Consider the following 24,570-nt stretch of genomic DNA (forward strand, 5'->3'; position numbering starts at 1 on the left):
CTACTGAATGAGGTAAAATGTGTTGCACTTTTTTTTGAGAAGGTACATTGTGTAGAACAATTATCATAGAACTTGGAGTAAAATTATACTGAGTCGACATAGTGAGGAGCAGTTTGTTTCAGGGGACACAGTGTATGGCGGTTTTCATTTCAGGGGGCACAGTGTGGCAGTTTTGTTTTCAGGGGGCACAGTGTATGGAAATTTCAATTTCAGGGGCATAGTGTATAGCAGTTTTATTTTCAGGGGGCAAAGTGTATGGCAGTTTTGTTTTCAGGAAGCACAGTGTAAGGCAGTTTTGTTTTCAGCGGCACAGTGTATGGCAGTTCTGTTTTTAGGGGGCACAGTGTATGGTGGTTTTGTTTTCAGGGAGCACAGTGTAAGGAAATTTTCATTTCAGGGGACAGTGTATGGCGATTTTGTTTTCAGGGGGCACAGTGTAAGGAAATTTTCATTTCAGGGGACACAGTGTTGGTAGTTTTGTTTTCAGGGGGCACAGTGTATGGCAGTTTTGTTTTCAGGGGGCACTGTGTATGGAAATTTCAATTTCAGGGGGCACAGTGTATGGCAGTTTTGTTTTCAGGGAGCACAGTGTATGGCAGTTTTATTTTCAGGGGAAAAGTGTATGGCAATTTTGTTTTCAGGGGCACAGTGTATGGCAATTTTGTTTTCAGGGGCACAGTGTATGGCAATTTTGTTTTCAGGGGCACAGTGTATGGCAATTTTGTTTTCAGGGGCACAGTGTATGGCAGTTTTGTTTTCAGGGGACACAGTGTATGGCAGTTATTTCAGAGGCATAGTGTATGGCAGTTATTTCAGAGGCATAGTGTATGGCAGTTATTTCAGGGGGCATAGTGTATGGCAGTTTTCATTTAAAGGGGCAGAGTTTATGGCAGTTTTCATTTAAGGAAGGACAGTGTATAGCAGTTATTTCAGGGCGCAGAGTGTATGGCAGTTTTAATTTCAGGGGACACAGTGTATGGCAGTTTTGTTTTCAGGGAGCATAGCGTATGGCAGTTTTTTTTTCCGAAGGCATACTGTATGGCGGTTTTCTTTTCAGAAGGCACATTGTATGGCGGTTTTCTTTTCAGAAGGCACATTGTATGGCGGTTTTCCTTTTAAGGGGTACAGTATATGGCAGTTTTGATTTAATCAGTTGTTTTGTAGAGTTTGCTTCCCTGCGTACTTAGTAGGAAAAATGAGGTAAAAAATTTGGAATCCCACTCCTGATAATGTGAGAGGGAGTAAAAAGAAACTTTACCTCCATCCGTTCTTGCTTAACTTCATCAACCTCATCGTCTTCCATCAGGGCTAGGAGCTCTCCCGTCTGGTCAATGGAGTTCAGGAAGTCCTGGGCTAGCTTCTGCCGCTTGTTTGCATTACTGTTAGCGGCCATCTTCTCTACACAAACACAGAGAGAAAGATACAGGTTATTCTTCAAGTGATATCAGAACGGCTGTAAAACGAAGCGAGGGGAGAGTGGGCATTTGTAGTGGATCAGGCCTGGTGTGGAAACATCTAGACCCGGCTCTGGGGAGACGTGTGGTGTGGCCCTCTACTAATATTTCTCTACTTAAGCCTCATTCAGACGTCCATGTATCAAGATCTGAGGGCGGACCGCGAAACACAAACTGGCCGAACTCAACGGCCTCATACAGGCTTATAAGGGGCTGTGTAGTCCTCTAATTCTGGTCAGGAGACTCGAGCCCAGTCCTTGTCAGCACTCGGATCGTAATGCACGGACGCCTAAAGGTAGCCGCACAGACCGTACTTATCATCTAAGATCAAACACACCATGAAAGTCTAATTCACGCTGCTGTCCCAGACTACCTATCCTACCAAAAGGTGCATGCTAAACCACCGACCCTGCATCAGCGGTCCTAATGGATGAACCTCTTCGGTCTAGAATTTATCACTCATCCAATGGATGTGTCCACTCTTACATGAATTTAGTTGAGGACCCCAAATTTTCTCAAAACCATATTTAATATATTATCAACATCCCTAACAGGCTGCAATTCGCTTCCCAACCACTGGATGGCCACATCTAGCTACAAATCAGAAACATCTCCTGACAGAGTATCACCAAATCACGTCTTTTTAAAGTTGGTCATCTCGAGTCAAAATGAAAGATAAGGACGGACACATCTGTGTAGGTGACAAATGCTTCCGGCTCCCTTTTTTAAAGATTAACCATCAATTAATCAACAGCGAATGTAAAAAATAAAATACAAAATTGCAATGTATTATATTAATCCATTTCTTTCTGCTCCTGGATTGATCATTCATTCTTAAAATTCTCAATTCACAAATAAAACCTATATTTATTGAAGACAGATTGTTATGTTACTGAGACAGGAGAAGACAGTTGGTGCTCATAAAGTTCTATGCAGCAGGGAGGAGGAACCCTTGATTATTCAGCTTTGTTTGCTTTTTTAAATCTGCCATACATTTCCCCAAATTTTCCTATTTCAGTAAGTGCTTATTTTTACGGTCTTATTAAGTGGTTGAAGCTTACAGGATTCCTCGTGGGAGTGTCTTTAGGCTGTTCTGCATATGTAGACTGTAAGCCACACCCCCAAGGTAACGATAAATACTAGCACTAAATAAAAAGGCTCGTAACTCTAGAATCTAGAAGACATTCAGATAGGGGTACAAATTACTCATCTGTACATATCCATTCTTATAGAGAATCTGTCAGCACAAAAAGACTGGTCAAACCAAGCACAGGGGCTCAGTACACTGTGGGCATGGACAAACCGTTCAGTGCATCTTCCCACCTTCTTCTTTTCCATCTATCTCTGCCTTCGTCTTCATCGATTGAAAAATTTGCCTCTAGAGAAGCCAAGGAAAGCGGGAAGGTGAACTGAACTATTTTGCCACACCACGGGTGACAGAGCGCCCGTAGTTTTGATACAATCTTTGTTTTCTCTGCATAAGATCCAGCAGAGCTTAAATGCTGAGCTGTACATAACCCCGCCCACACGACTGACCGCTTCCTGTGTACAATGCAAGCTGCCAATCAGTGGTGAAGGCGGAGATACACAGATTAGCTGGACTGCCTGGCATAAGACACCTAGTCCCGCAGTGATAATCTCCTGCTGATAAAACACTGATTGTTGTGAAACTAAATCAAGCTACTGAACAAGTGACACATCCCCAGAATCAGGGTCTCTGCCCCTACATTATGCGGTTTTCAAATTAAATTAAAAATTAAAAACTGCTGGCAAATTCCTTGTAAGCCGGTAGGAAAATCTTTAAAAGTGCACTGAAATACTCAATTACATGAGGGGTACATAAAGGAGAATACACCCAAAAGTCACTCCCCGCATCAATGGATGACAAAAGTGTTCTAAAAAGCCAATCAGAAATGGGGAGTTGTTGCTACAGATTTGGCATGAAGGCCAAAAAGGTAAAAATATGGTAATCCCATTGAAAAATAAATGAGTTATACATGACTGATTGAAAACCACTTGAACAGGGACCTTAGGGACCTACGAGAGGAGGAGTTTAAACTCTGAAGTTATCGATTAAATATTGCATTTGCGTCTGTTTTGGTCCACCGAAGTCATCTAGAGCTTTTCATTTACGCCTTATTTTTCTATTAATTTGCGCTTTTCTTAAAGTCTATTTTCTATGTATTTTATTTATTTATTGCCATTGTAGGTGATATTTGGGATTCATAAATTCAGAGTTTTTTAAAAAAAAAAGTCACAATATTTTGGTTCCAGGTGTACTACACTTGACACTGCAGTGACTTTATCGACACCTACTGTACATTTTTTGAGAAAATTTTGCAACATTTCACTAAATCCGACAACTTTTTCCCCTAAAGAGCCGTAAAAAGGAAAAAAAAAATCTTAATTTAATTCAAAATTCAGGAAATACATGCACCATTTTTGAAGAATTTGATGCAAAAAAAAGAAAAAGAAAAAGGCAAATAGAACAGGACAAAAAAAGAACAAAAGAAAAAAGAAAAAATGGCTTTAAAAAAAATGCACAACTTAAAAACGTTTTATAACCATCTTAAAGTTTTAATATAAAAAAACTAATATTTTACTGTTTTACGCTTTTTTAGTTTATATATATATATATATATATACACACACACATATATATATATATATATATATATATATATACACATACACACACACACACACATATATACACACTGTATATATATATATATATATATATATATATATATATATATATATATATATATATATATATATATATAGAACAAGGAAGAAATCCAGCAAGGACTCAGCAAACCAGGATTGGAGTAAAATAATAGTTTTCTTTATTTCTTCAAAAAGTTTAAAAAAACGACCCACAAGGATCAGGAACCAGAGTGCATGGCAGAAATGAACGCAAATGGGACTACGCGTTTCGGCGACTTAATCCGCCTTCTTCACGGTCCAAACCATATATATATATACACACACACACACACACACACATACATGCACAGACACTTATATACACTTTTTTTTCATTTACAGTGTGAACTAAGGCAAGAAGCAAATCCTATCGAGGTTAGGAGGTACAGTAATATTTTAAACAGAGCTATAAAAAAAATAAAATAAAATGAGAACATTCCTTTCAGGATGGTCAAAACTGTGCGAATAATATATATTTTAAACCCTCCTAAGTTATGTTAATTACTGCATAATGTCTTCCAAAAATACGATTTTCTTTCCCGATTCCTTATTATTTCAGGTGTTTTAAATCTCCGCTCAGAGGAGAGGATGGAAAAAGGAAAAATGGCGAGCCCTGAAAGGCTGCTGATGTTTCCCCATCACAACTGACGAATAACCATAGGTCTAGCAAAGGTGAATATGTTTTTACAACGCACTTCTCCTGCGTGCGATATTCCGTATGTAAATCGCAGGAGACGGCGCAAAAAAAAAATCCAGAAAATTCCATATTACATAAAAGTTAATTACCGGTATAAACTTTTGCATAAAAAGATCATTAAATATTACACCGACAAACGTATGAGTTCGTATTTCTTATTTTCAGCAGGACAGCTTTACTGTGTTGCCTGGGACAGAATCCGCAGTTATCTCATCTTTTTTTTTTTTTTTTTTTTTAAGTTAATGATATCTACATTTCAGAAAATTCAATATTACATAAAAAGTCATTATCAACTTGTACATAAAAATATCATTAAATATTACACTGACATGCGCATGAGTTCATATTTCCTGTTTTCAGCAGGACAGCTTTACTGTGTAGCCTGGGACAGAGTCAGCAAAGTTATCTCATTCTTTTTTTTTTAGTTAATGATATCTACATTTTATTCCAGGAAAATTATCTAAGTTAAGGCAGCAAAACGATACACAAACAGATATGGTCCTGTAGGGAGCTCCTCTGATATTTCTTGCTCCAAGACGGTGAGGGAGGATCTCTACCCCAAACTTGCCAGGTTTACTATTGAATGTCTTTAAAGGTGCTAAACTTATCAAAGTGGCTCATAACAGATACATTCTGCACATATTTTACTTTTTTTTTTTCACTTGCACCAAATCTTTATTGGATTTATTTTAGCTCTTTACTTTTTGCTTTTTTCACCTTGTGCCACACGTCTCTACAAAAAGCCGTGCCCACGGGGACAACAATTTACTTTTTTCTTTTAGCTTAAATTTATATATTTGGGAATAAGAATAATTTTTCCAATTGGGTTTCATAAAAAAAATAAATAAATAAAAAAATGAGTCAACTGAGCATCTGTCAGTGAGCTCATTCTGAAATTCTGAGCTGGTGACTCTTATCTGTCTGTTCCCTACGAGCTCTTTTCATTCAATATATGACCACAGACCAAATTAGAATGTGCAGGGAAACAAAAAGTCTGTAAAAAGCAAACTGTGCAACATTATTCATGAAACCCAAATTCACAAATGATTTTTTTAACCCGAAACACATGAAAGAAAAAAAAAAGTCCCCAGTGATGGACAACGCTTAAGGAAAAAATGCAAAAGCTGAAGAGTCCTTATAAATCTACCCTAATGTGGTTTTGGAGACAGAACCTTTTGCCCAATTACTGACATACACTGCATCTTCCATAAAGCCCCCCCAAGATCTGCTGCACTGTATAGACCAGGGACGCACCCGCCTGTACAGCTTTCAAGTTTCTCAAAAACATATGAAAAAGTATCCTCGTCTGGGATGTTTACATCATATGGTTTCTTTTTTTTTTTTTTTTTTTTTTTTCTTTCTTGCTTGCCTCAGTGTAATTTTTACTCAGTAACGCAAGAAATATTTCCAATTTTTAAATTTAATTTTTTTTTTTTTTTTTACATAAATAGCGCCATTATTGCTCAGTGGCTGCGTCTAGAACTGCAGAATTTAAATAATAAAGATGGAAATGTAATACCAAACACAACCACGGGGCATCAATGGCGCTGTCAGCGGAGTATAGTAAATGCCATTTATCATCTCAAAGTTTAAATATTTTTGCAATTTTCAGGTCAGTGTATATGTAAAAGTTGCTTGGTCTGTGGGTAGCTGAAATGTCTTCAAGGGAATCTGTCAGCAAGTTTTTGCTATGTAGGATGAAAAAAAAGCATAATATAGGGGCACAGACCCTGATTCCAGTAACTTAATCAGTAAAATAAAATCAGTGTTTGATAAGCAGGAGATTATCACGAGAGGACTAGTTGTCTCGTGCCTACCGGTCTAACCACGCCCCTAACACTGAATATCACTTTCTGCCTATGCACAGTAGGGTGACCGGATCTCATATGGGGGGAAAAAATGTCGGAATCTTGTTCGTCTGGACCCCACAAAACGATTCCCCTTTCCAGATATTGAGAGAGCCAAAATTTGAGCTCGATCAAACGACGTTAACCCGTGCCGCTCGTCGCTCAAAGTTTGAAAAAATCCAAATTGAGGTATTTTAAGATTTAGGTATTTTGCATAGTCTGTTAGACTATAAAGAATGTGACAACAACATTGCAGAAATAGCCCTGACCAAATTTTCGAACCATTTGTGGTATTTGAATGCAGAGTTGGTGGGATTATCGTTTTTTGATCCCACCATTACAGACAATGAAAAGTTGTTAATGGCTAATAAATTGCTCAGTAGCACAGATGAACCATCAGAGCACGCTAGGGTTGTAAATCCAAAAGTTAGGAAAGAAAAATTAAAAGAGGTAGGAAGTAACCGACTTTAACGACCTTCTGACAAAAGATGAAGAACAAAAGCAATATGTCCTGCAAGTTGTAAGCAAATGCCGAGCATTATATTCTGACGTTTCAAAAACTACTTTAACAAAAGCTCTAGAATAGATTAGATAACTATGTAAAATTATCAACTCATGTAGGTTAGCGTGCTCTGATGGTTTCTGCAATGTTGTTGTCACATTCTTTATAGTCTAACAGACTATGCAAAATACCTAAATCTTAAAATACCTCAATTTGGATTTTTTCAAACTTTGAGCGACGAGCGGCACGGGTTAACGTCGTTTGATCGAGCTCAAATTTTGGCTATCTCAATATCTGGAAAGGGGAATCGTTTTGTGCGGTCCAGACGGACAAAATTCCGACATCGATTTTTTTGCGGTCACCCTAATGCACAGCATACACAGCTGTCAAGAAGTGAAGTGGGTGGGGTTAAACTGGGCTCAGCAATCTGAGCTCTGCTACAGAAATCGGTTATTGTATCAAAATGACAGCAGATGATACATCGCTGGAATCAGGGTCTCTGCCCCTACATTATGCTTCTCTCAGATTACAAAGGAAAAAAAAAATCTGCTGACAGATTCCAGTTAATATTTCTGCGTTTTTTCCAAATTCTGGTGCAGTTTTACAGACATTCACTACAAAAAAAAAAAATTAAATGTTGTTTACATCTTCGGAGGACAGTAGAGAATGATTCCCGTCGAGTGTACGTCACGCTTACAATGGGTCGCGTGGCTCTTTTTATTTCAACGGCAGCTACTGAAAATTGCCTAATCCCAGGGTCATAAAATGAATTATTCCAATGCATGAATCGTCCTGTTGGCACCGGACCCCGCGCACGAGCACACATGGAAAAAGGCAGTCGGCATGTGTCAGCGTCGTGTCTGCTCGGCCGGGATTTTCCTGAATAATGCATTAGCAGCTGTCCTGTGCAATGAAGATCAGAGCGGCCGCCTCTGCCCATTGTCACCGCACTGAAATTACCCCCGCTGAAAGCAATTACGCTCAGCATCACTCCCACTTATGCAAAACATCTCTGGAAGGAAAAAGCGCTCTCATAAGGAGCACGACCGGATCACACCGAGCACAGCAAATCGTAACCCTTCCCAAGCCAACCAAGGCTCCACGCTTAGGAAGAGGACGCACCTGTGTGGGACTAAAAGTCTCCTTACCCTCCAGATCGTCCTCATCAATGCCCTTCAGGACCTTGGACTTGTAGTCCCGAAACACCATGTATTTCAGTAGACGTTTCAGTTTTTTCTGTAAAAATAAGTCAGATGATGCACAGCCTATAAGATCAAAGATAAAAACTGTACCTATAAAAGGGCAGTATTATAGTAGTTACCGTATTTTTCGCTTTGTAAGACGCACTTTTTTTCCCCCAAATTTGGGGGGAAAATATGGGTGCATCTTACAATGCAACATACGTTTTTTGGGCTGCCGCTACGGGTGTCCGTTACTTGCCGCCACCGCGCTGGGTCCTCCGGGTGCTGCCGCCGCGCTGTGTCCCCCACTGCGTGGGGGGCTCTGCCGTTCCATCCATGCCTGCGCGGTGGCTTGCTTCCTGGGAAATGGCCGCCGCGCAAGCGCAGATGGAGATCTCGGCACTGAAATCTCGGGAGATAAGATTTCAGCGCTGACAGAGCCCGGTGGCGGCGTCAGGCACCGGGGGACACAGCGCGGCGGCAGCAGCACTCGAGGGACCCAGCGTGGTGGCGGCAGCACCAGGTACAAAGTGGGCAACAGCATCCAGGGGACAGAGTGGGCAACAGCACCCCAGGGACAGAGTGGGCGACAGCAACCCGGGGACAGAGTGGGCGACAGCAATAAGACGCCTGGATTATAAGAAGCACCACCATTTTATTAAAAAACATTTTTTCCTATTTTTCTCCTCAAAATTTGGGGTGCGTCTTATAATCCGGAGCGTCTTATAAAGCAAAAAATACGGTATATTCTTGTACATAGGAGCAGTATAATAGTAGTTATATTCTTGTACATAGGGGCAGTATTATAGTAGTTATATTCTTGTACATAGGGAGCAGTATTATAGTAGTTATATTCTTGTACATAGGGGGCAGTATTATAGTAGCTATATTGTACATAGGAGCAGTATTATAGTAGTTATATTCTTGTACATAGGAGCAGTATTATAGTAGTTATATTCTTGTACATAGGAGCAGTATTATAGTAGTTATATTCTTGTACATAGGAGAAGTATTATAGTAGTTATATTCTTGTACATAGGGGGCAGTATTATAGTAGTTATATTCTTGTACATAGGGGGCAGTATTATAGTAGATATATTCTTGTACATAGGAGCAGTATTATAGTAGTTATATTCCTGTACATAGGGAGCAGTATTATAGTAGTTATATACTCAAACATAGGAGCCATATTATAGTAGTTATATTCTTGCACATAAGGGCAGTATTATTGTAGTTATATTCTTGTACATAGGGGCAGTATTATAGTAGTTATATTCTTGTACATAGGAGCAGTATTATAGTAGTTATATTCTTGTACATAGGAGCAGTATTATAGTAGTTATATTCTTGTACATAGGGGCAGTATTATAGTAGTTATATTCTTGTACATAGGGGCAGTATTATGGTAGATATATTCTTGTACATAGGGAGCAGTATTATGGTAGATATATTCTTGTACATAGGGAGCAGTATTATAGTAGTTATATTCTTGTACATAGGGAGCAGTATTATAGTAGTTACATACTTGTACATAGGAGCCATATTATAGTAGTTATATTCTTGTACATAGGAGCAGTATTATAGTAGTTATATTCTTGTACATAGGAGCAGTATTATAGTAGTTATATTCTTGTACATAGGAGAAGTATTATAGTAGTTATATTCTTGTACATAGGGGGCAGTATTATAGTAGTTATATTCTTGTACATAGGGGGCAGTATTATAGTAGATATATTCTTGTACATAGGAGCAGTATTATAGTAGTTATATTCCTGTACATAGGGAGCAGTATTATAGTAGTTATATACTCAAACATAGGAGCCATATTATAGTAGTTATATTCTTGCACATAAGGGCAGTATTATTGTAGTTATATTCTTGTACATAGGGGCAGTATTATAGTAGTTATATTCTTGTACATAGGAGCAGTATTATAGTAGTTATATTCTTGTACATAGGAGCAGTATTATAGTAGTTATATTCTTGTACATAGGGGCAGTATTATAGTAGTTATATTCTTGTACATAGGGGCAGTATTATGGTAGATATATTCTTGTACATAGGGAGCAGTATTATGGTAGATATATTCTTGTACATAGGGAGCAGTATTATAGTAGTTATATTCTTGTACATAGGGAGCAGTATTATAGTAGTTATATACTTGTACATAGGAGCCATATTATAGTAGTTATATTCTTGTACATAAGAGCAGTATTATTGTAGTTATATTCTTGTACATAGGGGCAGTATTATAGTAGTTATATTCTTGTACATAGGGGCAGTATTATAGTAGTTATATTCTTGTACATAGCAGCAGTATTATAGTAGTTATATTCTTATACATAAGGGCAGTATTATAGTAGTTAAATTCTTGTACATAGGGGCAGTATTATAGTAGTTATATTCTTGTACATAGTGGCAGTATTATAGTAGTTATATTCTTGTACATAGGGGACAGTATTATACTAGTTATATTCTTGTACATAGGGAGCAGTATTATAGTAGTTATATTCTTGTACATAGGAGCAGTATTATAGCAGTTATATTCTTGTACATAGGAGCAGTATTATAGCAGTTATATTCTTGTACATAGGAGCAGTATTATAGTAGTTATATTCTTGTACATAGGGGACAGTATTATACTAGTTATATTCTTGTACATAGGGAGCAGTATTATAGTAGTTATATTCTTGTACATAGGGGCAGTATTATAGTAGTTATATTCTTGTTCATAGGGGCAGTATTATAGTAGTTATATTCTTGTATATAGGGGACAGTATTATAGTAGTTATATTCTTGTACATAGGAGCAGTATTATAGCAGTTATATTCTTGTACATAGGAGCAGTATTATAGCAGTTATATTCTTGTACATAGGGGCAGTATTATAGTAGTTATATTCTTGTATATAGGGGACAGTATTATAGTAGTTATATTCTTGTACATAGGGAGCAGTATTATAGTAGTTATATTCTTGTACATAGGGGCAGTATTATAGTAGTTATATTCTTGTATATAGGGGACAGTATTATAGTAGTTATATTCTTGTATATAGGAGCAGTATTATAGTAGTTATATTCTTGTACATAGGAGCAGTATTATAGTAGCTATATTCTTGTACATAGGAGCAGTATTATTGTAGTTACGGTATATTATTGTACATAGGGGCAGTATTATAGTAGTTATATTCTTGTACATAGGGGCAGTATTATTGTAGTTATATTCTTGTACATAAGAGCAGTATTATAGTAGTTATATTCTTATACATAGGAGCAGTATTATAGTAGTTATATTCTTGTACATAGGAGCAGTATTATAATAGTTATTTTCTTGTACATAGGAGCAGTATTATAGTAGTTATATTCTTGTACATGGGGGGCAGTATTATAGTAGTTATATTCTTGTACATAGGGGCAGTATTATAGTAGTTATATTCTTGTACATAGGGGCAGTATTATAGTATATACATTTTTGTACATTCAGGCAGTGTAATGGAATGTAGAAGTTATTTTCTTGTCCATAATGGGCAGCAATAACCCATTGTCTTTTATCTTCAAAGAGGAGACTAATAAGACTACAGAATACCAAACACACAATTTTTTTCCCGTTATATTCTGGCATCAGATGTTTTGGATCTGCCAATGTAGATGTCTACTGCTATCATTTATGTTTATATTGCAGAAAAACTGAATTTCCCCAATATTCACATCTGACTCCCTGGCACCGATGGACCGGACTGCTTATATTCTGGTAGAACTATTTTTTATTCATTTATTTTATTGATATATCAGCAGCCCCTTTTCTTACCTTATCTCTGCGCATGAGAAAAAGTATATCTTCAGCGGAGATAACTCTGGCCCCTCTCATCTGAGACACCTCAGCCGCTTGTTGCAACTGAAAAAGAAAAAAGAACAAACTTTTTTTATGTTTTTAGATTTTGTTTTTGTTTTTTGTTTTTTACAAATTTTGTCATTTTTTTTCTCTTTACGGCTACCATGATAACGTACAGGCATTAAAATAAGGGACAGATAAAGAAAGTAAGACAAATCCCTGAAGTTCAGACATTGAGCTTCTTTGCAAAGTTTTTTTTTTTTTTTTGTTTTTTTTTTAAATCATGAAGATCACAGCAATACTAATGGATGTACAAGTGGACAAACCTTTAAAACAAATGTTGCACATTTGTTGTTCATACACCATTTCTGACCATTATATGACTTGTATCTTGCATTTTCCCCAGTTATCTCTTGGCAGGTTCTCGCTTTATTTTCCATTTGACTCTGAGCTGGTGGGTAGAGACTTGCTGCTATGATGTCTCCCATACAGAGGTCACACAGACACGGAGGATTCCTACACTTCTGACTTCATGACCTTTAAACTATCCCAGATCCAGCAGGACAATCTCAAATTAGGAAAGATGCTCCAATTTCCCAAGATGGCTATGTCTCTACTTCAACTCTGTTACCACAGGAATGGTGCTCTGCAATATCTCTCTGTGCCAGCATGGTGATGATTCCATGTAGCCTGGCTTTGTAGCCTCATTGCCTGTATGCTACTGAGGATTCTGCAGTGATTGATCAGTCCTCCTCTGACTCAGGACCATGAGTGAAGAGATGGCTCCTGTATGTGCTCGGTACATTCAATCATTCATTGTGGTCTGATCCAGGATTCAAACTTAAAACCTCTCTCATTCCAGGCAGCAACTTCAGAATTTTCTCTTCTTACATACTGTAACTAAATGATTTTCATTACAGTCACATTGGTCTGATACATCCCTATATACCATTATAACTATATACTAAGCAAGTATATACACACACACACGAGCCCGAGGAGACGGCCCGAAGGCAGGAAGGAACGCCGAGGAGACGGCCAGAGGGCAGGCAGGAACGCCGAGGAGATGACCCAAGGGCATGGAGGAGCGCTGAGATGGCTCGAGGGCAGAGAGGAAAGCCGAGGAGATGGCCGAGGGCAGGGAGGAACGCTGGGGAGCCGGCCCGAGGGCAGGGAGGAGTGCTGAGGAGATGCCCCGAGGCCAGAGAGGAACGCCGAGGAGATGGCCCGAGCACCGAGGAGACGGCCCTAGGGCAGAGAGAGGAAAGCCGAGGAGATGGCCCGAGGGCAGGGAGCGCCGGTGAACTGACCCGAGGGCAGGGAAAAGTGCTGAGGAGATGGCCCGAGGGGCACCGAGGAGACGGCCCAAGGGCAGGGAGAAGCACTGAGGAGCTGGCTCGAGGGCAGGGAGGAGCGCCTAGGAGCTGGCCCGAGGGCAGGGAGGAGCGCCGAGGAGACGGCCCAAGGGCATGGAGGAGCGCCGAGGAGACGGTTCGAGGGCAGAGAGGAAAGCCCTCGAGCCCTCGGGAGATGGCCCGAGCCGAGGGCATGGAGGAGCACCGAGGAGACGGCCCGAGGGCAGAGAGGAAAGCCGAGGAGCTGGCCTGCGGGCAGGGAGGAGCGCCGAGGAGCTGGCCCGCGGGCAGGGAGGAGCGCCGAGGAGCTGGCCCGAGGGCAGGGAGGAGCAATGAGGAGACAGCCCGAGGTCAGGGAAGATCGCCGAGAAGGCCCGAGGGCAGGGAGAAGCGCAGAGGTGACGGCCCGAGAGAAGGGAGGAGCGGAAAGGAGACGGCCCGAGGGCAGTGCAGAAAAGACAGCTTTTTGGCAGAGAGAAACACTGAGGGGACGGCCTATGGGTAGAGAGGAGTGCTGAGGATACAGCCTGAGGGCAGAGAGAAGTGCCGAACAGAAGGCCTTAGAGCAGACAGCAGCCTGAGGCTATGTGCCCACGTATGCAGAAAATTTCTGCATGAAAACCGGACTTCCCAGAAAACGCGCGTTTTTTTTCCCGAGCGTTTTTTGCGCATTTTCTGTGAAAAAAACGTGCGTTTTTTATGCGTTTTTTTTCCACGCGTCCCCAGACTCATAGAAAATAGCTAGAAATGCGGATTTTTCCGCAAAATTGTATTAACAGAAGCATACAGTCTAGATCACGTGAAGTCATTATTGCCCTCTACTCCTCTTTGGTCAGACCTCATCTGGAATATTGTGTCCAGTTTTGGGCACCACATTTTAAAAAAGACATCAACAAACTGGAGCAAGTTCAGAAAAGAGCGACCAGAATGGTGACCGGTCTGCAAACCCTGTCTTATGAGGAAAGGTTGCAGGATTTGGGAATGTTTAGTTTGCAAAAGAGAAGACTGAGAGGAGACTTAATAGCGGTCTACAAATATCTAAAGGGCTGTCACATTGTAGAAGGATCAACTTTATTCTCATTTGCACAAGGAAAGACTAGAAGCAATGGGATGAAACTGAATGGGAGGAGACACAGATTAGATATTAGAAAAAACTTTGACAGTTAGAGTGATCAATGAGTGGAACAAGCTGCCACGAGAAGTGGTAAGTTCTCCTTCAATGGAAGACTTCAAACAGAGGCTGGACAGACATCTAACTGGGATGATTTAGCGAATCCTGCTTTGAGCAGGGGGTTGGACCAGATGGCCCAGGAGGTCCCTTCCGACTCTACGATTCTAATTAATGAGCATGCTGCAGTTTTTACAGTGATGCATTTTTTTGCAGAAAAAAAACGCATCAATATGCACAAAAAGAGCAGAATGCAATAAAATGAATGGGATGCTTCTTTTAAGAGGTTTTTAAGCGTTTTTGCTGGTAAAACCGCTTAAAATACGCAAAAAAAACGCTTACGTGTGCACACAGACTAAGGCTGTGTGCACACGCTGCGGATTTTGCTGCGGTTCCGCAGCGGTTTTGGCCGCTGCGGACCCGCAGCAGTTTTTGCTGCGGTGTACAGTACAATGATTCCCTATGGGAATCAAAAACCGCAGTGCAGACGGTGCGGAATTTTCCGCGCGGATTATCTGCGGTTTTCAATCCGCAGAAAGAATTGACATGTCAATTCTTTCTGCGGATTCTCCTGCGGTTTGCCATCTCCTCCATTGAGGAGATGAAAAACCGCAGGGCAAAACCGCAGAGCAATCCGCAGGTAAAACCGCAGGTCTTTTGACCTGCGGTTTCACCTGCGGATTGTACAAAATCCGCGCGGATGAATCCGCACCTTTTCCGCAGCGTGTGCACACAGCCTTAAGGAGAAGGCCTGAGGCAGAGCGGAATGCAGAGAAGAAAGTCTGAGGGTAGTCTGCTGGGACCTCCATCATTCAACTGACATCTGTAGAGAAACCTGGTTGTAACCATCCGATTTCCCTGCAGCGCCACCACAGGGGAAATGAAGCATTTTAAAATGCCCATTTAAATCAATGGATATTCTGTGTAATACAGGACAGGACAGGTCCTCCAGCGCAAGGGACACTCTTGGGATATATGAAAAGTTATTTTAAGACCAAGAAACCCTCCTACTAATAAAATTGCAATTCTTTTTGCCTTATCTTAATTTTTCATACAATTACTTGTTTCTGAAATTACAAAACTGTCATATACAAGCATCCAAGATACAACGACTACAATATTTGCTACAGATAAATGTAGAATTCACTAAATCCACAACAAAGGTGCAGGAAGCCAAATAAATGGGAACTTCAAACTCACATTACATGAGCTGACGGGAGAAGGAAAAATGCACCTGAAAACGATTTCATGAAATTCTACCGCTCTCCATCTCGCACACTTGGCCAATGTTTCACTCAATATCACTGTCTGAATTGGAGCATTAATAATTCTCAGATCCCATGCTGCTAAGATCTGAATTAAGCCCATTCACAAGTTGAAAAGATCAACAAAAACAGTAGCCGGTTCTAATACCCAAATCGGAAAAAAAAAATGTTAAAAAATTAAAAAAAAAAAAAAAAAAAAAAGGAAAAATTACTTCAGAGCTGGCAAAATGACACCGGGCACAGACTTCAGCCCATAAATCATAATACAGAACTGCATTAATTTTTTTTTTTTCCACACTAATCAGACGCACACAAAACATTAACTGTATCTACGGCAGACAACAGAAAACATACAGCGTGAAACGTTAGCAATATTTTCCCTGTAAAATTCACTTGGGCCCTTACTACTACAACCAGGGCAGGGGCTCGGGGAGTTTGCAGGAACTTATAAGCAACAGTAACATAATCCAACTTGAAACTACCCTGGAAAATGTAAGAATGTGAAAAATGATCGTCCTATTTGCTTGGCAGGAGTAAAATCAACTTTTCTTCTGATTAGATTCAGGGCATGTGAGGTAGTGCTCTTTTTTTTTTTTTTTTTGCAAAGATGGAAAAAAAGGGATTTTAGGAAAAAATTGTAAAAAATAATTAATCCACATCAAGAGCATTGATTAGACATCGATGAGGAATAATCATCGGACTCCATTATGTACGACGTGGCTACACCGCCATCCACAATGCTCTGTATGTTCCGACACCTTTCCATCACAGGCAGTAGCTCTTCTGTGGGGTCAGATCAAATGGACTTATGTTGTGAACACTTTTGACCTGGCTTCTGAGTTTGGGCTCCCTCTGGTGGTTGCTGCTGGTAGTGGAGCTGGTCTGGCTGACAGAAGTCAATCACCTGAGGAGGATAATTGGAGGTCAGGTGTTACAGACTGGAGATTTAAGTGAGCAACCTTCCCTCAGTTGTTGCCGGTGATTTGGTTTTCTTCCTGAGCATTTTGGAAGACTGCTTGCCTCCTGCTTTGTCCTGCATCCTTCAGATAAGTTATTTGTCTATTGGAACCTTTTTGCGTTTGAACCATTTTTTGCTTTTCTCTGATTTCTGCTTTGCTGGTGTGAGTTCAGCCTGGTTCCCTGCTGGGACCTGTGCTGGACTCTGTTCCATATGCCACAACTCATGTCAGTCTTTTCAGTATTTTTAATCCCCTGTTATATCAGTATCTTTTGTTTTGCGTCCAGTTCACACCAGAGTTCTGATTTAGTGGGGGAGAGGTCGTGTGACCTCAGTATTTTTGCATATCAGAGGTGTTGGATTTTTCTTAGGGTTTTTTGCGTGATTGCAGACAGTATTCTTTCCTGTCCTGTTCTATGTAGACAGTTTGGGCCCCATCATTTGCTTACTCTATTTTCTGCCTGTTTTGTGCCTCATCTTGTCTCACTGGCAATATATGTTCGGGGGTTATCTATTCCTTTGGGGTTCTACTCCGGGGCAGTTTAGCTTTCCCCTTTCTCTCTTTAGGCTTAGTTAATTCTTTGGCTGGTACGTCCCACGGCTAATTCTAGTTGTTTTGTCAGTTTAGGTGTCTGAAATCCGCTAAGTTACCAACCTCTCTGGTTATCTGGTTGCCTAGCTAAATTCCCTGCTATCCTCCTCGGTTACCTAATCATAACAGACTTACCTGTGTGCATTAAGGGGGTCGTCTCATGTTTTTAAATTAAAAATCCACTTATTCTAACATTTTATACTTTACCGGCCACCTCTGCAGTCAGCTGTAACTGGTTTCCTAGGCAAGGAGAGCAGCACTTGCAAGCTCTTTTCTATAGAGCTTGAAAGCGCTGCAATAAAGTTGGTTGTATGTGACGCTAGTCACTACTCACAGACAAGCCGTAAGGTTCGGTGTCAGATACCAAGAGGGCTTGTCATAAACAAAGGGGTAAGACAAAGGCGTAGTTAGGTAACAGTCCGAGGTCAGAATTCCGGGAAGGTAGCGGATCAAGTCAAAGCAGCACGGCAAACGGATGGTCAAAGGAAAGGTCCAATATCAGGCAATGAAAGATCAAATACAGGAACAGAGCAAGCACACCATCTGAGCAAAGCTACAACTGGCACAAATTGGAGGTAGAGAGCCAGCTAAATAACCAGGTAATCTGTCAAATAACAGACACATTCAGGAAGCTCCGGCACATCCTGGCTCAGATTGGACAACTGAACTGCCACTCAACACACTGACAGCTCAGCACACCCCATCTCCGATTGGACGCCTGATCTGTCCATCACCATACTGACAGCTCAGCACTCCCCTGTCCTAGGTTGGACGTCTGAACTGTCACGCCGAAAGGTGAGATGATGGCATTGTGTCTGGCCACCTGAAGGCCCCGATGTTGCTGAGACAAAGTTGCCTCTGGATGCAACACTGTTCCAGCTAACAGCTCAGCCATACTGCTGGTCTCTCATGTCAATCATCAGGGGTAAACCAAACCCTGACAAACAGGAAGCAATGATATCATTGAGTGGTGAACTCTTGAAGATAGGATATCAGCTGACCAAAGCCTTGGGTGGCCTGGACCCCATCACCAATTCTTCTGTAGACGTCTTTAGAAGGCAGTTACCACTGCACACCGGTAAAATTTCATAAGACTGACGTTTTGGAGATATTCTGGCTTTTTCAGGGAAATAAAAAATAGTAACATAATAAAGTAGGGAGAGACAGCTGTCCACCGAACAAACTTTCAGCTGACCGCTATCTGAAGAGTGTTGCCAGTTTTAGCACCGGCTCTTGTAAACAGCCATTAAACAAGTACAAATCGACTTATACTGCTAATCTGCGTTCATTCCGCCAGGAAATTTGCACCAGGTGTTTCAACAAGGGTGGAGATAAGAAGCTGCCAGATGCCTCGACTCATCTTTGAAAAACACAACAGATTTTACAACCAGCTGTACCGGTGGGTGCAGAGACAGCAGTCACACCGGGGTGGGGGGCTGAGTGGGCGAAAAGGCTTCGGACATCAGTAGGAGCAATAAAATATAAGGTAAGCGATAGCACTTCTTCAGGTTTGACATCTCCCTTCTGTGCCCACATGCCCAGGAACACCTGAATTTTTCAATCCGATTTTCAGTTTCTCAGTTTGGGAGCAAATTTTTAACACTTTTTTTTTTTTTTTTCATCATTTTGACTGCATCAAAGAAAAGACACGTCACTTCTTTTTACCCCCACTATGCAAGTTTTAAAACTTTGTAAGAAAAAAACTTGTCATATGAACAGCAACAAGGCTTCTTGATTGAAATCAATAGGAAAGTTTCTTTTAGGAGCATGATGGAGCTTTTCAACACTTAAAGGCTGATTTCTACTCATAGCCCAAGTATACCATATCACAATACGACCGTCACCTCGTCTATGTTTGTTGAATTTGTGGGAGGAGGGGGTTGACCCGGACTCTGCAGTGGCCCTGGGAACAGCACGCATCCTGTATCAGGCAAGAAAGATACTTGCATATCATTGGTTGGATCCTATGCCACCAACATTGTCAGAGCTTAAAAATAAACTAAATAATGTCATCAGATTGGAAAGGGGGGCTTATTTAAAAAGAAATGCATTAAGAAAGTTTTACAAAATTTGGCAGCCATGGATGGAGTCACCGGGTCTCCCCTCGGGCGCACTGGTACGGGATGCGATGTTGGACCAGTTGCTGTTGTGCTTGCGATGAGGGGATGCTTGGGGGGTGAAAATAAAGTCTAGTGCCCTTTGTGGCGAAGTAGATTTTGAGTGGCGCGGTGGGAGGGAGCTGGGGTGGATTGGACCTGATATCCGTGGGGGGCGGGGGGGGCGAAATATGATGCGGAGTGGCGCGGCTGGCGGGGATGGTTTTCCCGCTGAAATGAGGCACTGATGTATAATTTTGATTTTTGTTTATTTGTGGAGCCATGTTGTTTATAGGCTCAATTTTATGCAAATATCTGTGTTTTGAGATTTCTTCTTTTTATTTATTCTTACACAGGAAGAGTTTTACCCTTTAAATAATATTTGCTCTCAATGTAAATTTTACTAGCTATATAAGATGTCATATTCTTTCTGTATTGATTCCTGAATGTTTAATAAAAAAGATCTGATTCAAAAAAAAAAAAAGGCTGATTTCTGCATGGTTTTTTTTTTTCGGTTTGGCGTGTTTTGGTTTTTTTTTTGCTTCATTTGATTCAGTTGTCAAACTTGGGGCCGAAACGACTCAAAAACCTACGGTCGTGTTTCACATTGAAACCATTAAGATTATTATTCGGAGAGTAGTTCAAGCGATTTTTCATGTGAATCTGCTCCAAATCGATGTAAAAAAAAAAAATAAAACCTCATTGTGGACATACTCTTCAGAAAACTTCTAAAACTAGACAGCACTGACTTGCAATTTAGAATTATATTGCGACCACCGCCAATTATGGCATAGGGCTACGTTTCGGGAGAAAATACACCCTTCTTCAGGCACTGTACGTTTGATTCACAGGAAAAGAGATTTTATTTTTTTTTTTTTTTTTACCTTTTTTCAAAAAAATTATATTCTGAGCTTTCCTCAAGCCACAAATTATAGGAATGAAATGATGGGACAGACACCCAATGGTCACAGGACATCCATGAAATGCCCCTCTTTATGCTGCAGTGAGGGATGGGATTATTATCACGGTGGAAACATGGAGCACAAGAGTGGATTTGGCCCTAGAGGACAGAACAGGTTTCTTGGCTGTGACGCGCGTTTCATTTCCTTAGCCAATGGATCCATGTTAACTGAACAGAGAACAAGTCCCCTGCGCCATTATCTTCTGGCTGCACATCTTTCCATTGTGTAATGTGCGCTGTTAAACCGCCGTCTGGGAAGGAGCTCCAGTTAATCGCCGACACATGTGAACGTTCCTCGTCAGATGGGGTCACGGCCAGTTTTATTTCTTCTAATTGTACCTATAATAGAGTGCTGACATTTAATGAGCGGCCAGAGCAGGGGAATAAATGAAGCTAATCAGCGCACCAGAAAACTATAAAAACGGAACGGAGCTGGCAATGACAAGACCAATATAACGTGGATGCAGGTAGAGAAGTAGAAGGTCTACATCATACACCCATTGCCCAGAGAGAAAGATATACCAAGACAGAGGTCTAAAAAAAGTTGGATGACAGCTCCTCTAATAGCATGTTGGTTGTCACCCAACTGATGTTCTTAAAGTAGCACTTCCGGATTTTTTCCCTGCCACTACTCCCTCACTATATATGATTCAGCTAGTATTATCTAATTTAGTTGCCCCTGTCTGGAAACTAAAGTCATCCATCTTTTCAGTTAGGTATTGTGATCACATGGTGACCCCCTTGAGAGTTACATGGCTTTATGTTCTGTGAAGGGGTCACCATCTCCTTCACCAGAACTTCCTGTATGATGCAACTGCATGGACTGTACCACTGAAGTTCACCATGGAAGTGCAAAGTGTGATGGACAATCAGATTGACCTATAGTCAAGGAGTTTGTATATTCTCCCCGTGTTTGCGTGGGTTTCCTGCGGGTTCTCCGGTATCCTCCGGGTTCTCCAAATAAACACTAACAGGGGAATCTAGATTTTGAGCCCCAATGGGGATAGTGGTGATATTGTCTGTATAGCGCTAACGAATATGTTGGTGCTATAAAATTAGGCATGATTAATAAAATAAATAAGAAATATAAAACTGGGAACGCTTCTTTAAAGTAGAAGGGAATAACAAGGTCTTATACTAAAGCCAATATGACAAATCCGATATTCTCAGTCTGAATACAGGCCACGATGTCTGGACCGCCTTAGGGTTTCCTGACCCAGAATCGTCAGCCTCATATATACCTACTAGAAGGTGGCCCGATTCTATCGCATCGGGTATTCTAGAGTCTCTGTTAAAATAAAAAATAGTGATATGCTCACCTCCCGACAGCCCCTGGACTCTTTCTCTCCTCTCACCACGCGCCCGGCATCTTCCGGTCCCAGTACTGTTTTGCATGAAACACCGCTGATAACGTCGCGCTCTCGCGAGAGTGACGTTATCTCCGGCCCTTCTCGCTAAGCATTACTGGGACCGGAAGAGCGTGGTGAGAGACGGGACAGAGTCCGGGGGCCGTAGGAAGGTGAGTATATCACTATTTTTATAACTATTTTTTATTTTAACAGAGACTCTAGAATACCCGATGCGATAGAATCGGGCCACCATCTAGTGTATTATACTCCTTTTACACCTGGAGCTGCTGTCACTGTTCTGCTGTTACCTAATGTATTGTACTCCAGTTTCAGGTAGAGTTGCAGTCACTGTTCTGCTGTTACCCAAAGTATTGTACTCTAGTTACTCCCAGAGCTGCAGTCACTGTTCTGCTTTTACCTAAATGTATTGTAGTCCAGTTACACCCAGAGCTGCAGTCACCGTTCTGCTCTTACCTAATGTATTATACTCCTGTTACAGCCAGAGCTGCAGTCACTGTTCAGATCTTACCAAATGTATTGTACTCAAGTTACACACAGAGCTGCAGTCACTGTTCTGCTCTTACCTAATGTATTGTACGCAAGTTACACCCAGAGCTGCAGTCACTGTTCTGCTGTTACCTAATGTATTGTACTCCAGTTACACCCAGAGCTGCAGTCACCGTTCTGCTCTTGATTCAGAACACATGACACATGCACAAAAACTGAACGGGTCATAAGACCCTGTTCACACCACCCAAGAACTAAGACACAAAAACAGAACACAGTAAGACAAACGTGCATAAATACTCTGCTGTAAAACATATGTAACTGTAAGTAGCAAGTGCTAGTAAAAGATGTTAACAAAACCAGGGTATTTTGTTGATACTTTTTTTGCAAAAAAATGTACGCTAAGCCACTCCGCCGCGTCAAGGCATACCCTTCTCGGAGCAGTCCTATCTAATATATTTAAAAACCTGAACATGTGACGCGGCGGAGTGGCTTAGCGTACATTTTTTTGCAAAAAAACGTATCAACAAAATACCCTGGTTTTGTTAACATCTTTTACTAGCACTTGCTACTTACAGTTACATATGTTTTACAGCAGAGTATTTATGCACGTTTGTCATACTGTGTTCTGTTTTTGTGTCTTAGTTCTTGGGTGGTGTGAACAGGGTCTTATGACCCGTTCAGTTTTTGTGCATGTGTCATGTGTTCTGAATCCATTGATTTCTTGCTTATGCAAGCTTTGGGAGATCCCCGCCTCTCTCCTTTGGGACATGCATAAAAAGCCATTTTGCCTAGCGAGCCCATACCGGGCAGCACCTTTCTGAACCCTGCTCATGAAGGTATTATTCACATGTTCAGGTTTTTAAATATATTAGATAGGACTGCTCCGAGAAGGGTATGCCTTGACGCGGCGGAGTGGCTTAGCGTACATTTTTTTGCAAAAAAACGTATCAACAAAATACCCTGGTTTTGTTAACATCTTTTACTAGCACTTGCTACTTACAGTTACATATGTTTTAAAGCAGAGTATTTATGCACGTTTGTCATACTGTGTTCTGTTTTTGTGTCTTAGTTCTTGGGTGGTGTGAACAGGGTCTTATGACCCGTTCAGTTTTTGTGCATGTGTCATGTGTTCTGAATCCATTGATTTCTTGCTTATGCAAGCTTTGGGAGATCCCCGCCTCTCTCCTTTGGGACATGCATAAAAAGCCATTTTGCCCAGCGAGCCCATACCGGGCAGCACCTTTCTGAACCCTGCTCATGAAGGTATTATTCACATGTTCAGGTTTTTAAATATATTAGATAGGACTGCTCCGAGAAGGGTATGCCTTGACGCGGCGGAGTGGCTTAGCGTACATTTTTTTGCAAAAAAACGTATCAACAAAATACCCTGGTTTTGTTAACATCTTTTACTAGCACTTGCTACTTACAGTTACATATGTTTTACAGCAGAGTATTTATGCACGTTTGTCATACTGTGTTCGGTTTTTGTGTCTTAGTTCTTGGGTGGTGTGAACAGGGTCTTATGACCCGTTCAGTTTTTGTGCATGTGTCATGTGTTCTGAATCCATTGATTTCTTGCTTATGCAAGCTTTGGGAGATCCCCGCCTCTCTCCTTTGGGACATGCATAAAAAGCCATTTTGCCCAGCGAGCCCATACCGGGCAGCACCTTTCTGAACCCTGCTCATGAAGGTATTATTCACATGTTCAGGTTTTTAAATATATTAGATAGGACTGCTCCGAGAAGGGTATGCCTTGACGCGGCGGAGTGGCTTAGCGTACATTTTTTTTGCAAAAAAACGTATCAACAAAATACCCTGGTTTTGTTAACATCTTTTACTAGCACTTGCTACTTACAGTTACATATGTTTTACAGCAGAGTATTTATGCACGTTTGTCATACTGTGTTCTGTTTTTGTGTCTTAGTTCTTGGGTGGTGTGAACAGGGTCTTATGACCCGTTCAGTTTTTGTGCATGTGTCATGTGTTCTGAATCCATTGATTTCTTGCTTATGCAAGCTTTGGGAGATCCCCGCCTCTCTCCTTTGGGACATGCATAAAAAGCCATTTTGCCCAGCGAGCCCATACCGGGCAGCACC

The 24,570-nt window shown here is 41.0% G+C and overlaps 1 protein-coding gene across 7 annotated transcripts in view; it reads right to left on the reverse strand.

Moving 5' to 3' along the window:
* SUPT3H (SPT3 homolog, SAGA and STAGA complex component) overlaps positions 1-24,570 on the reverse strand; it is a 578,628-nt gene that overhangs the window by 194,703 nt on the left and 359,355 nt on the right. For all 7 annotated transcript variants that reach the window (XM_073586526.1, XM_073586527.1, XM_073586528.1 and 4 more), the window contains 3 exons: positions 12,197-12,283; positions 8,358-8,445; positions 1,259-1,398 (listed from right to left, as the gene is read on the reverse strand). In XM_073586526.1, coding sequence (XP_073442627.1) covers positions 1,259-1,398; positions 8,358-8,445; positions 12,197-12,283 — 315 coding nt within the window. The remainder of the gene's footprint in view (positions 1-1,258; positions 1,399-8,357; positions 8,446-12,196; positions 12,284-24,570) is intronic.

The sequence above is a fragment of the Dendrobates tinctorius genome, unplaced genomic scaffold (genome assembly GCF_039654945.1).
Source record: "Dendrobates tinctorius isolate UK_male_01 unplaced genomic scaffold, ASM3965494v1 ptg000093l, whole genome shotgun sequence".
Classification (NCBI taxonomy): domain Eukaryota; kingdom Metazoa; phylum Chordata; class Amphibia; order Anura; family Dendrobatidae; genus Dendrobates; species Dendrobates tinctorius.